The sequence below is a fragment of the Euprymna scolopes genome, chromosome 16 (genome assembly GCF_053919585.1).
Source record: "Euprymna scolopes isolate OS-2025 chromosome 16, ASM5391958v1, whole genome shotgun sequence".
Taxonomy (NCBI): Eukaryota; Metazoa; Mollusca; class Cephalopoda; order Sepiida; family Sepiolidae; genus Euprymna; species Euprymna scolopes.
Window position 1 is genome coordinate 16,491,902 of NC_136497.1, and position 15,744 is coordinate 16,507,645.

Below are 15,744 nucleotides of genomic sequence, written 5' to 3' on the forward strand. Positions count from 1 at the left end.
CGGCGTGAGTTTCTTGCTGGAAAATTTTTTTTGTAAACATTAAACATTTTTTGTTGTTAAATATCATTGTATGAGGAATCTTTTCACGTTAAAATCTACTGAGAAATACACAATTGGGAAATGTACACTTAAAGCATTAGTAAAAGTTATCCAATATGAGACGACCATTTTGGATAACTTTTAAATATTTACATCATTAGGACAGCTTTGTATTGAGGAATACACATTTTAAATATGTAAACATTGTTTACATATTTAAAATGCCGGGTTTGTATTACTGTACACATAGATTCGAAAAAATTGTCAAAAAACAAATATATAACAAATAAATGGTATCAAAGGCAAGATAAGTTACTTTTCTACCTAACTGTATAATTTTTTTAGTGTTTTTATTTAATGTAACATGTTTATTCAACTCGAAAAACATACAATATTTACCGATGTATGTATTGGAAAATTTTAAATGACGCTCAACTCTCTCTTGAACACGTTAAGTTTGGGGAAATGAGTTAAAAATAAAAAACTATACAAAATACTGTTAGAAACTCGCTCAATATGTTACCGTGACATCGGCTGACATATATTCGGTGGGTTTCTAACAGTATTTTGTATATTTTTTAATTTTTAACTCATTTTCCCAAACTTACCATGTTCAAGAGAGAGTCGGGGGCCATTTTAAAGTTATAGTTAGCTATATCACATAGAATTAGCGAATCTCTCGACAAAGGCTTCATTTCTAGGGCAATTGCTCTTGACATATCAAAGGCGTTCGATAAGGTATGGCATAAAGGCCTACTTCACAAGATTTCCAGCTACAGTATAACTGGAAATGTTTTCTCTATCATTAAATAATTTCTCTCTGATAGGCTCATAAGAGTAGTGGTTGATGGGCAGAAATCAGAGGCCCACAGTATTAATGCTGGAGTCCATCAGGGGTCCATCCTTGGCCCAACTCTCTTCTTGATCTACATCAATGATCTCCCAAAACACATACTAAAATCATTCGTTGACATCTATGCTGATGACAAGACTATCTATGGCAACACATCAAAGGCCGTAAATGGCAACGTTCTCTCTTATTCTCTCTCCTCTGATCTTGAGCGCGTGGTTCAGTGGGGGAAGAGGTGGCTGGTTACCTTTTTTTTTTTTTTATTCAATTTTCACCCCACACAAGGCACAGTACTACTTTGAAGCAGGGGGCTACTATCAGGGACTTAATTAGCAGGGTCATTATGAAGGGAGATGAGTAGAAAAATGTTCACTTGAACTTCTGCATATCAGTGCAGTTGGGAAAGCAGAATCCCGGAAGGGAGTTCCAAAGACCCGCAGTTCTGGGGAAGAAACTATTGGAGTAAAAGGCTTTCTTGCACCTAGGGATCTCTACTGTAAAGGGATGAGACTTAGTAGCTTGTCGGGTTTGTCGGGGGTAGTTACGTCGGGGAGGTACAAGTGTTTGCAGTTCGTCAGAGCATTCACCATTAAAGTATTTGTAGAACAGGCAGAGGGATGCAACATCTCGTCGATGGGACAGAGGCTGAAGCCTAGATGACAGTTCAGGACCTATCAGGTTGGCGACTCTCTTTTGAACCCTGTCCAGGAACGAGAGACAAGCAGCAGATGCACCAGCCCAGATGTGACAACAGTACTCCATACATGGGCAAATGGTGGCCTTATATAGGTATAGGATACTGTCAGGCGTAAGTAGTTTTCTAGCACGGTAGAGGGAGCCAACCTTCCTTGCAGCAGCCTTGGAAATGCTCTCAATGTATCTATTCCAGTTCATATTCCCTGTAAACATTAGGCCGAGGAGTTTAAAAGAAGTACTTTCAGGCAATGTGTTCTTGGCCATTGCTATTGGTGATAGAGAAGGTTTCTTGTAGTTATTGAAGGAAACAAGCTTAGTCTTAGCAGCATTGAATGTGACCAACCATTTTTGTCCCCATTCCACTACAGATTGGAGGTCATCCTCTAGTGTTTCTGCCATTTCCTTGGATATGTGTTCATTTGTTTTCCCCTCATATCTGTTATAGAGAGTGGTGTCATCGGCAAATATACCCATCTCCGAAACAATTTTATCAGGGAGGTCATTTATGAATATCAGGAATAATAGAGGTCCAAGGATAGACCCCAGAGGTACTCCCGCATTTATGTCATATTGTTTAGATGTACGACCGTCGAGGACAACTTTGATTTTTCTATTACTTAAGAAGGATTTAATTACATTATGAATTCTTCCAGTGATTCCATATGATCTAATTTTCCTTAGAAGACCATCGTGCCATATCCTGTCAAAAGCCTTAGATATATCAAGGGCCCCTGCTCTACCCTCCCCTGTTATGTCCAATGAACAGTATATACATTCAGAAACTACAGTTAAGATATCTGCTGTTGAACGGGCTTGCCTGAATCCATATTGTTTGTCAGTCAGGAGTTTAGCAGCTGTTAGGTATTGGACTAGGGCTTGATTAACTAAGGACTCAAATATTTTGGCGAAAAGCGGGAGGAGGCTAATGGGGCGATAATTTAGTGGGTCAGTTCTTTCACCAGAATTCTTGAAGACTGGTACCACAGAGGCAGTTTTCCAGCAGTCGGGAAAGCAAGGATGAGATCTGGTCCACATGCTTTTGAGGTGTCTAGGTTTTTTATAATAGCATGTACCTGAGAAGGGGTGATTTTCAAATCGTCTAGTGTGGCGTCTGTTCGCAGAGGAAAATCAGGGAGTGAGTGGTGTACCGAGTTCAGTGTGGAGTTTGAGGCAAACTTACTGGCAAGCAGATTAGCCTTGTCAGTTGCCGTGCAAGCAACCTCATGATTGTTTGATAGTGGGGGAATAGTTGACTGTCCATTATTTACTACGCTGTTGTAGATTTTCCAAATATCCCGGGTTCCTAATTTCTGTGCTTCGATGCGTTTTCTGATGGTTTCAGAGTAATCTGTCTTAGCTGTCTCTATCACTCTCTTACAATTATATGCAATTCTCTATCTGTATAAAAGCCAAGTACGTCCAAGGATGGAGTACTACTGCCACATGTGGGCAGGAGCTGCTAAAAACAGTCTATCCTGCCTTGACAGAGTACAAAATAGACTTTGTGGCTTGGTGGGGGGTGCCCTTTTCTCTTCCTTGCAACCTCTCTTCCACAGAAGAGGCGTTGCGAGCCTGTGTCTGTTTTATCGTTATTTCCATGGCAAGTGCTCGTCTGAGCTCCATTCTCTGGTTTCATGAAAAACACCCGACAAGCTGAAACCACCGTCAATAATTTTCCCCACTCTTTATCCGTGCCTAAATCAAAACGTAGATTCCATGAACAAAGCTTCTTTCTTAGAACTGCACGCCTGTGGAACTCTCTGCCACTTGCCTGTTTCCCCTCCGAATTCAACTTGGATGTCTTCAAGTCCAACACAAACAAATTCCTGATGAACCGCCCCCTTAAGTAATGACACTTTATCAAATCCCCAATACTAACTATTACTATGATCCTATCCCATTGATTACTGTACACACAATAACCCTTATCCCCGAGTGGCTCCTGGGCCTTGATAAGTGGTGACCCCATGTAAAAAAAAAAAATTCCAATACATCGGTAAACACTGTATGTTTTTTGAGCTGAATAAACATGTTACATTAAATAAAAACACTAAAAACGTATCCAGTTAGGTAGAAAAGTAATTATATATATATTTTTTGACAACTTTTTCGAATCTATGTGTATAATAATACACACCCATAATGTTTATTTCTCAACAGAGTTTAACTCGAAAAGAATCCTCACAATATTTAACACACACACAAAATGGTGCTTGTTAAGAAAGAATTGAAAGATCGATTTTTTAATGTCTTTTTACGGCAGTCTTGCACTCAACTCCAAGCAAAGTTAGACAACTCTAGAAGGGTCAGGGTCACCTCAGTATTTTACACCGTCAAATCATGAACATTACAAATTATTAGTTTGAAAATAAAAATTATTAAATGCTGACAAGGCTGCGCAAGCACTTTTTTGCAGGACAGAATGTCCCTTCCCGATGGCACTGACTTCAATATAACTTTCCAAGATAAAAAAAATACCGAAGAGTTATAATCTGACGGGTTTCTGGAGATTATTTTGTTCGATCTAGCGGGTTTAGCAACATTGCAGTGCGCATGTCCATTTTACTCAGCAGATTCGTAACACGTTACATATCCTCCACATTTTGTCTTAAATAACAAAAAAAAAAAAAAAAAAAATCACTCCAGCTAAAGACATTTTTTTAGCTTACAATTTGATTCTCTACCGATTTTTGTTTAGTGATTTTAATAATGCCAAAAAATAAAGGAGGCGGCGGTGGTGGTGGTAAAGCTAAAGGAGGTAAAGACAAATCAGCCGATTCTGGAAGTGGAGAAACAAAGAAAAAAGAGGCGAAAGGTGGAACCGCTGTTAAAGTGAGTAAAAAATCTGTTTGATATATATATATATATATATATATATATATATATATATATAAAATCAGGTTGTTGCATAAGTTCCCGCCGTTTCATAAAATTTTTTTTTTTTCTTAAACATGTTTTGATATTTAGCAAAGTGTTATATACCATTAGGGCGTACTTACACGAGTGAGGACAGGACCCCATTAGTAAATAGGCGCCGGCTACAATTTTGAACGCAGCGCGTTGCAGGGATCGTTCGTTAAACAAAAAATGCACGTTTTTTTTTTTTTTTTTTTTTTTTTTTAAATCTAAAAAAAGGAGATTGTAGTTTTTTTTTGTTTTTTTTAAAGTGCACTGGAGACCACCCGAAAACGATGAATGCGCACTGGTTGTTCAATCTGCAAAATGTATTTATTCTGAAAGCCGTTCTTAACATGGGGAGGTTGGGGGGGGGGTGTTTATTCCGAAAGGCATTTTCTCATTTTCAACCTCCCCGTACTCAACTTTTTAAAGGTAAATGTTTGGGTGGTCACCCAGTGCCAACCCCCGCCCTAAAAAAAAACAAAACAAAAAAAACGAAAAACAAATATTAGTACTCCTTGGGCGTTGAGTTTAATAGCCGCTCCCTTACAAAGGCTAGCGCATGCGCAGATAACTATTTACTGACTTACAAACATTCTTAATTTACATGCACGATTGCACGGATAACTTTTTGGTAGATTTTTACATTAGGTCCACCCACCTCCACAATTTTCTTTTCGACTATGCTGAATAAGAAAATCTCGTTTAAATTATCTACATCTACTGTAAAGTGAAACCCCAATTTTTTTTTGGTGGAGGTTTCACTTTACAGTAGATGTTCTCGAAAATAAATTATGAAGATGAAGTTTTAAAATTAAATTTAAAATTAAAAACATTGAACAATAAATAAAATTTTGGTTTAATTTGATAGTAGATAAAATTCTGTTTACATTAAACGAGGTACCGGTGTCGACCGAACGAGTCCCTAGGATATTTGTACAAGTAAACGGCAAATCTGCCTGTTTATAAAAGTGAGAAATTATCAATAAATGGTTTAGTTACTTTTCTGGTGCTTGTACAGTTTAATCAAGACATTAAAAATATGAAAATATCGAAAAAAAAATTAAATTGTACGTATCCATTATGGAATAAAGTTCTCTGAAAAAATATTTCACTTAATTTCATCGAATAGTTTTTTTTTGTTTTTTTTAATTTTTTTTTTTTACAGCGAAAAAACAATTTGATATCGAGCAAACGGTTCGACTTTTAGGAAGAAAAGCTAGTATTAAAGATGGGGAAGGAGATTCGGCGCTTTAACTGAAGTTATCTCCCCGTGGTGTTTCTAAAATTCAAACAAATATTAAGAAAAAATCCAAGATCTGCCTTCAACGCGCTCTCATAAAAACGTGTTTTTCCACTGTAAAAAAAAAAACTACTCGATCAAATTAATTGAAATTTTTTTTCGGAGATCTTCAGTTCAAAACGGATACGTACAATATAACCTTTTCTTTTTTTTTTTTTTTCGATATTTTCATTTTTTAATGTCTTCATTAAACTGTATAAGTACCAATTTTCAACCCCAAAAGTGCTATAATGTATTTTTGAAAATTAGAAAATTCTGGAAAAAAAAAAAAAAAAAAAAAATTAAATACCCCCACCCACAATTTGGTGTACTTTTCTTTTCTTGCTTTATTTCTTTTTCATCTAATTTGAAAATTTCCGCGGGAGATTGGTACGCTATGTGAGGAAGCAGTTTGCTAGGTGAAGCAAGGCGTCGTTTATGCTGCCGCACGCACGTGCGTCCGTAGCGTAAACGGAAGCTGTAAAATGGCAGAAAGTAGTTCGTGGGTTCAGGGGTTAATACCATGCAAACGGTAAATTTGCGCCCCCCCCGGTTTGAGTATCAAATTCGGGAGCTCCGACGGGATTTGCCTCCGCGCTAGCAGACGAATTCCGTTCTAATCACGTTGTCTCGTGCGGCGACTGCAAAAAAGTGAAAGGGTAATAATACGAAACGCAATCTACTTATGGCTCATTTATTTCAGTGTTTACGTAGTTTGTTGCGCTTGTAATTATGTTGTTGTTTTTTTTTAAACATTTATCTTAAATATATAGCAAATAAATGGGTTCTCCAGCTTTTGTTCAATTTGAAATAATTGCGCGTGTACTTATGGCTAATTACGCGTGTAATTATGATTTTAGTTACTTTTATAGCATTTTCAAGTTTTACGATATATTTTTTATTGAATTGTTAGGTGAAAGTACAGAATAGTTACAAAACACCCTCACCTTCCAATGTTAAGTAATAGTTTTCTAAATAATAACGTTGGCTCATTTATTTGAGTTTTTACGTAGTTTCAAATTTTTTTTAGTGTTTACGTAGTTTTATTTTATTTCGTTTATTGGCTAACTAGAAAACCAAAAGAAAATTTTCCCATTCAAATTTACAATAAAATCAAATTAAAAGCAAATATACAACAGATAAATGTCTTGTCAATAAAAATTAGTTTGTAACCTACCTGCATGGTATTTTAAAGTAGTTTTAAAATGTTTGTTTCATATCAAATATTAATCCTTTTTTAATTCGTTACTCTCTCTCCCCCCTTTTCCAAAACCAAAAGATATATGCTGTACAAATAAAAAGTATTTAAAACTACTTAAAATACCAACAAATGATGTAGGGAAGTATCAAAGTAACTTTTTATTGACAAAGATAATATTTAATTATTGTATAGTTGTTTTTAACGACTTTTTCCGACTCGCTGTGTGGATTGTAAAACATACCTAAAATCCGTTTATTTGCAGCAATATTATCATTAGTGAAACAAGTTACAGGAGTCAAATTATTTTTCAACGAACAATTTATTTATCAAAAAAAAAAAAAACAATTAAGCAAAAAGGAACACATATTGAATTAATTTACTTGATAAAATTGAGAAATTTGTAGCAGCATATTGTTGAATGAATCAATCTCTAGCGCGTCATTTCTTATATTTATTTCGTTTCTTTATTTCCAATTAATTTTTTGGTAGTTACCGCACGAAATAAGACCACGTGATTAGAACGGAATTCGTCTGCTAGCGCGGAGGCAAATCCCGTCGGAGCTCCCAAATTCGTTGTCAGCGACCTCGATTACCCCTAAAAAAACAAAACAAATTAGAGTGGTCGGTGTTCTGTTTTAACGTATCTGAATATTTACCCCGCCTTTTTTATGATATTCTTTAAAAATGTTAATAAGCCAACATAAGTAAATTAAAAATGTTATCCGAGCATGTGCTAGCCTTTTGTAAAGGAACGTCTGTCAAATAAATATGCTGGTCGCAATGGAACTCAATGCCCAAGGAGTACCAAAATGTTTGTGTAAACCGCTCGTGAAAACTAATTTATTTAGATTAATTAAAAACTACGTAACACAGAAAAATGAACCACATTTTTTGTTTTTGAAAACTTATTTTAAATATCTGCTCAAATTCCTCCGCGCGATGTGACAAGTTACTTGCATGCTCAAACGCATCATGTAAGAATAGCGTAAACAAAGGTGGTGAGATGGCACAAAATAGTGCGAGGGTCCAGGGGTTAATACCATGCAAACGGTAAATTTGCGACTGGGTTGAATATACATTGTCACAACCCTGAAAATCTATAAGAAAAACAGATTTTATTGGTCGGCGTTCTGTTGTAGTTAAAGTAAACATTTACCACAATTTCTAAATAAACAAAAATAAACATTAAATTTCTATAAAAATTCTAACTTTAATCTCCTTTTTTTTTTCTTTAGATAAAAACGGAAGTAAAAATGGGACTGTGCACACACGCATTTTTTGTTTACCGAACGATTCCTGCATTAAAGAAAGCTATTTGTTTTTCATAGTATTTTCTAGGTACCTCCAACGTGAGACACAAATTTAACTCCTCCCTATATGTAGCATTAGGCACGGCCAAAAAGTGAAAGTAAAACAAAGTTCTTTTTGTTTTAAACAAATTAAAATCTATTAAAATCCATTATTCTTGAGCAACTTTTTTTTTAGCAAATTAAAATCCATTATTCTTGAGCAACTTTTTTTTTAACAAATTAAAATCTATTAAAATCCATTATTCTTGAGCAACTTTTTTTTTAACAAATTAAAATCTATATCCTTGAGCAACTTTTTTTAAACAAATTAAAATCTATTAAAATCCATTATTCTTGAGCAACTTTTTAAACAAATTAAAATCTATTATTCTTGAGCAACTTTTTTTTTTAACAAATTAAAATCTATTAAAATCCATTATTCTTGAGCAACTTTTTTTTAAACAAATTAAAATTTATTAAAATCCATTATTCTTGAGCAACTTTTTTTAAAACAAATTAAAATCTATTATTCTTGAGCAACTTTTTTTAAAACAAATTAAAATCTATTATTCTTGAGCAACTTTTTTTAAAACAAATTAAAATCTATTATTCTTGAGCAACTTTTTTTAAAACAAATTAAAATCTATTATTCTTGAGCAACTTTTTTTAAAACAAATTAAAATTCATTATTCTTGAGCAACTTTTTTTTAAACAAATTAAAATCTATTAAAATTCATTATTCTTGAGCAACTTTTTTTTTTTTTTCTAGAAAGATAAAAGCCTAGATTTAATGATACGAAAATATATAACTTTTTCTTCTATTTTTAATAGAATTTAACATTTTCCATTTACCGTCATTTTTGTCTTCATCGCTAAAACATTAAAATATTTTAAAAAGTTTTCAGCAAATAATTTTTTTGTCTACATAAGATTTAGGATGATTTGCTATAAGAATATGCAAAAATATTGTAATATAAGTACCTGAATTTCAAATAATTCCAACTTTTTATATCACTCTATAGATTTTTGTAGTCAAATTAATAATAATAAAAAAAAAAAAATTTGAATGATAGTTCCAAATTTAGTATGGAGGCCTGGAGGGGACTAAATAAACTATATTTAGCTATGTATTTTTAATGTTTGATTTGACGATTAAGTGAAGGGTTTAATTCTTTTTTTTCATAAGCGATATATATATATATATATATATGTTAACTACATAACCCCCAAAGTTAAGCAACGATGAGGCTGGCCAGTACCAGATGATTGACCATTTTGGATATGCTAAGCATCGTATGTGTTAAAAACAACTCCTACATCTTCTATCACGGTTGGGCCACTATAGGCAAATAAACAAGAAATTGCCGATGAAATCGTATTTGTAGTAAAATGCGCAGTTATTTATCAAAATTTTTTTTTTTTTTTTTTTTTGTATCTATTCGTTAAAACATTTCCTCTTTAATGGTGTATTAGCAATATTGGGTTCACTAAAAGAAAATTATTAATTTAATTTTTAAAGATTTAAAAGTAGTGTTTTTGCAAAAATAATGAAAATATGTAATTTTTTTTTTTTTTTTTTTTTTTTGGTAATCTGAAAGATAATATTTATACACACAAAGAAGAGGGGGGGGTTGTAGGAAAAATGAATATATATATATATATATATATATATATATATATATATATATCGATTTAAAAAAAAGAAAAAAAGTATACCATTATAAAGTTTATTCTTCACTTAATAATCAGTGCAAAATTTGTATTGATTGGATAATCACTAGGGCTATGACAACAGCATATTCTTTTCCTTGTTTTGATTCTCGGGTATATATCCATTGATATCTTATATGTTTTTATGTAAAGTGATGTGGTTCTCGATTGATTAATTGTGTCTGTGTTGAATATATACTCAAGAGTCAAAACTGAAAAGAATATGCTGTTGTCATAGTCCTAATAATTACTTGATTTTTGGTAGATTTAAAGACTCCATCCTTCCGTTTTGGCTGTGCGTATGTAACACTATGTAACTGTAATTTAATAACCCTTATCGAGTTTGTTTTTGAAGCAGAATTTTCTATTTTCAGTTCTTTCTTACTGTCCCTTTCTTCCTGACCTCGATTCGCGATACTGAGTATTTCCCTCCTTCACCCCCTTTCTGAAACAAACAACACGAAATCTCTTTCACCGAACGAAGCAAATGAAAGAAAAATACTGCCCACACAAAGAAAATCCAGCGTCTTTTATATCCGCGGGATGCAAACTAATGCAAATGTGTACAAACCGGATTTCCTGTACCATCACACAGGCACAGTGTCATTTATGCATTAGACGTGATAGTGTTTGGCTCTACATACATTGTCTACACTCCCCCCTGATCCCTGATCACAGCATGTGCAAGGTCGTGCTGGTAATCTTTGACGTGTACTTCGCCGCAAGGGTGGTTCTGGGGTCTCTCTATTCTGTGTTGTCTGTGGGCTAGGCAGTGTCATACCCTCAGTATCATCTGAAGTCTCATCTGCACTGCCAGGCGGAATGGCATCTGGTCGGTGTTCCAAGGCTTCTCCATTTTGGGTTGGTTTTCAGCCAGGCAGTGTAATACATGCAGTCATCTGAAATCTCATCATCTGCATTACCAGAGGGGATGGTATATGTCCGGGGTCGTGTATCCTTCACATGGCGCGGGACACCATCAACACCAATGGCTTACGGGCTGATCACTTCTGTTACTGTTCCTTCTTGAAACTAGGATGTGCATTGAAAATCTGGCGGTTTTACCCATACAGTGTCACCCAGATGGTATTGGGTTTGTGTGGAGGCTGGTAACGTGGACACTGGATTGATGTTCTTCACCCTAACTTCATATCTATAGATCCCGTTGGCAGGTGCAGTCAACAATGATGTATCGTTCGTTGGGCGTGACATTGTACCTATATACTGCTTCCTGAACAGTGCATCTCTTTCTGGCTGCAATCCACTTAATACTGCGGTGACATCATACTGCAATGTCATTGCTGGCATGTATGCACACTGAAACTGCAGGTATACTCCCCAAGCAGTGGAAAACTCCTTGAATTCCTTACTGGTAAATGCAGTGTCATTGTCAATAAGCAGTTCCTGAAAAAATATTGACTCAAGATGCTGAATGATATGTCTGGAGTCCTGCTGTGACAACATCCGCCAAATGTAAAATGCGCTGGACCTCAATCGGTGAGCGTCAGGAAATGTCTGCTGTTAAAGTGTGTTATATTCATCTCCAGCCTTTGCCAATTAGCTTGTACCGCCAATTTCCCTGGTGTCCAATTAACTGGGAACGGATCAATCGTCCGACATTCCTCACATTCTCCAATAGCCGACCTCACATTAGCTTTGGTAATTGTTGGACAAACTGCCGAATGAAATATGCTGTGCGTCGGATGCCTTGATGTCCACTACTCTTATGCAGTTCCATGATCTGACTACTAGTCATTGCGTTACTCTTTGTAGCATAGGTCAGAGGTACAGGCTCGGTAGTGGATTTCATCCTATCGAGCCACCTTTGTGGAATACGTGTCATGGAGTCTACCGAGTTCTGACTCAACAGGACCAGAGCAACATCTATTGAAAGTCCATACTCTTCTACCAATGATTTTATCGTGTCTAATCGTCGGAGTAACATTTCGCTGGTAGCCTTTGTGCGTACTCTAGTTTTTCCAGTGAGCGTGTCCACTAATCAGTGATACGCACTTACAGAGTCCATTTTTAAGTGCATAAATTTGCACTTCCAGTGTAATGCAAGGTTGATGCCCTTCAACGCTGCATAAAGTTCAGCCAAGTTAATATGCTGCATGTCGTTCGTGGATCGCAGTCAATATGCATTTTCGAAGACTATAGTATTGCGTTCCAGGAGCACGCCAGTCGACAGGGAACTTGCGTCCACCCATACATTGACGTCTTGTCCGTTTACACACCGTAGACCCTGTGAGGGATTGCTCTGTTTCAACCTGGCTATTATTTCCTGGAGCATTTGTTGAAGTGGAACATCCTCTTTGGTGTCGTCCCATCCTTGGGTTACGGTGTTGGCCCGTCGCTTTGATTCCTGTTGCTGCTCGTAGCCACACACTGGCAGATACCCGATCAGTTTCCCGCACAGGCAGAAAATGGCTCGACGTGTCACAATCTCTGGAACATCTGGAATCATACTAGCACGTTTCCATCGCAGAGTGCCACGTTCCCCCCAGACGTCCAATCCAAGCACTCGTGTGCCATCTTCAAGCCACTCTGGTTCCTTACTTTCCAGTCCAAACCAAAGAAGATGCTGCTTTATTCATTCTACAGATGCCACGCTGTTGTTGATGTATAAATCATCTACATATGCTGATGTTGCTTCTTGAACAGTTGCATCTTTGGACAAAACAGCCTCCACAATTGCCTGCATAAAGAATGGGGCTAGGTTAAGCCCAAATCCCATCCTAGTCAAGCAGTATCTCTCCCTCTTCACAACCATCGTTTGGAACGGCCATAAAGAATGATGCACATTTACCTGAAGGAAGGCCTTTCTCAAGTTCAACACTGATATGTCGGGCCCCTTCCTCCGCCAGTTTCTCAGCTTTTGTGAACACACATCCGCATGTGCCGTGTATGCGTCCACATGTTTTTTTTTAGTTTACAGTAATCCATAACAGGCCGCACTTTTCCCTTATGCTGAACAATCGCCATTAGTGGGATTAATCCGTTGGGTGAACCAAGCTCTTTCTCCGGGTATGGTATCAGCCATCTATTGTGAATCCAAGTTTGCAATTCGCAATCATAGTCCTTCCGAACGTGTTTGGGCATGGTATATTCAGGTATCTAATTGATTAGCTCTTGTGGCGGCTGCTCACTCGACCACTTCCAGGTTGCCGTCCAATGTTTCTTAGTTGGGTCGAATATGACATCAAAGTCAGGTCGTTCTATTTTCACTGCAACAGCAGTGCTGACACCGCAAACTTCCTTGGGGAAATTGGCCTCACCGTGTTCATTTATATGAACGCCGCCCGACAGGTGTATGACATAAATTCCAAGCAAGAGATCAAATCCCAATAGATCTTCATCTATGGCCAACATCTCCACCACCATGGGGATCCTTTTATCCACCTGCAAACTGAACTTGGTTGCTCCTTTGCTGGTCATGCTCTTTCCATCAAGTCAGTACCTCTGTCTTGTCCATTCCGTGGACCACACACCGTACTCCTTACTAGAGGTCGAATGCACCCAGAGTCAATCAATGCGTCCCGAATCACTCCTTTGACACACACACGCTTCACTGGCAGGTCGGTTCTCATTCTACTCGGGGTAAGAGTGGCGCTCACATCTCCCTCCTGTTTCTGTTTTCCAGACATTTTGATGCGATGTGTCCCTCTTTCTGGCATCGGTAGCATCGAATGCATGGTGTATGACGCTGCCTCGATCATTTGAACGGGCACTGCTTAGCAAGATGGTTGGCTCCAGAGCAATTGAAACATTGCAGTGAGTTCTCCGCGCTTGTGTAAAGGCACTTTTTCTGTGTCTGACCTGTCAACAGCGGCTGCAACCCGTTCGTTATTCGCCACGGACCTTGCTATGCTGAGCGTACTTTCTGTTGGGATCTGGTTGATATCAGCAGATGCACGCAGCAACTCCTGAGTATGGGCAGATAGTCCAGCCATGAATGCATACTTCAGCGTCTGGCTTGAGACTCTTCTGAAAAGGCTGGAGAGCTTTGTCAATGCAGCGTAGAACTCATCTACCGACCTGTCCGAGTGTATGGTGCATCTTGAAAACTGCTTTTATGCCTCACATGGGTCAAGCGCAAAGGCCCTGCACTTATTCAGCTAGGTAAAAGAATATCTTGCCTTTGATAGCATTTGTTATATATTTACTTTTTGACCATTTTTTTTCGTTTCGTTGTCTATATTAAATAATTTCAAAACCCTTAAAAATTTTGCGGAAAATAAAATATCATTTGATCTAACATTTTCTTCAGGAATTTACACCAGCACCGAAGAAAAAAAGTAATTTACAACTTAAAGTAGGGGATCAGTTTCGTATATTTTGGAGCAGTTAACCATTATTTTAATTTTTTTTATGCTAGGTAAACCCTGTGTATCTTTGTAGCAGTGGATGGATGGAGGATTACATCGATGGAAATGTTAAAAAGGATGCCGCGTGGTGGATGCAAACTTGCAAAACTTAAGTTCATAAGCGAACACTCCCCCCAAAAATGAATGAATCAAAACAACTTTTCTTTCAATCAAAATAGCAGCGACAGCCCATGCGACCAAAAAAAAAAAAAAAAGGTGGCCAGACTCTAACGTGAAACACGAGAGAGAGGAAGAAGGCAAAACGTATGGGCAAATGCTTACACGGCCATGAGTGCTTATGACTGTTGCAAGATAAGTGTTTTAAACATAATTTTAATTTAATACGTGTGCGTAACTTGTGACCCCTCCCCCCCCCTCTCCTTCCAAAAAGTGGTCCCACAGATTTTATTTCAATTTTCACATATTATTTATCTGAAGCATTGCCCTTTAAGATGGTACCAGTTTCGTGCTGGTTAGATGCGAATGACAAAAGTTTTTAGCAGACAAACAAACAAACAAACATTCATTCCTTCACCCTCAACTCTGTTGTTTTGTACAAAGAGGGGTTGCTTTTTTCCCTGACATTTTAGCAAGTCACCGTTGCAATAACTACGCATTAGGGAAAGACGTCACTTTTTCCCCCCCTTTTCTTTCACGTTATAGGTTCGAGCCTGCCTGCCTGTCTACTAATAATTTTTTTTTTTTTTTTTTTTAACACCTCTCTTCACCCAAACTGCCTACTGTTTTTTTAATCCCTCCCTACTATCACGTAACTTGGCCCTTTGGCCAAGATCAAAGTGTAGCATCTGTTCTTCAGATGCTGCACTTCATTTCTTATCTTTCAGTGGAGGAGCAGTCTTTCACAACTGAGACAATTTCTTATTTTTGTACCTTTTCTCCACATTAAAAAACGATCCTGGTGTCTAACTCTGTCCCGTGGGGAGACATTGTAAATAGGTAATTGCCAATAAACAGTAAAATTTCATTGATGTGTTGGAAGGTAATTTAAGAAAAATATTAATTTACAATCTGTATATCTATAAAAGTGAAAATGTCTGTCTGTGTACACTTCCTTACCAAATAACTCTGTCAATTTTTGGTCTACAGACTCGAGATTTGACATAAGGGGTATTGAGATTTGGAAAAATCTTTTTAATCTGTCTTCGGCCAGAAATTTGGCTGTTAAGGGGGTCAAAGTTCAATGATTTGACTTTTGAGAACTCTACCAAACTTCTTCGCCAATTTTAGGTCTAAACACTTGAAATTTTAGGTATAGGTTACTTGGACATGGATCTAACTTTATAATTTGATGTGAGCCCGGAATAATAAATGTTAAGAGGTCAAAATTGGATCAAAGTTAAACAAAAAAATTGACCTCTGCAGCCTCTACCAAATTACTCAGCCAATTTTTG

General features: G+C 36.9%; 1 protein-coding gene across 2 annotated transcripts in view; it reads left to right on the top strand.

The window, feature by feature from the left end:
• Positions 1-4,149: 4,149 nt before the first annotated feature.
• The window catches only part of LOC145295858 (peptidyl-prolyl cis-trans isomerase NIMA-interacting 4-like), a 29,342-nt gene continuing 17,747 nt past the window's right edge, over positions 4,150-15,744 (top strand). The window contains exon 1 of one of the 2 annotated variants that reach the window (XM_080141586.1): positions 4,150-4,417. In XM_080141586.1, coding sequence (XP_079997712.1) covers positions 4,295-4,417 — 123 coding nt within the window. In that variant the 5' untranslated portion in view covers positions 4,150-4,294. The remainder of the gene's footprint in view (positions 4,418-15,744) is intronic. The other variant, XM_080141587.1, reaches the window with a different exon arrangement.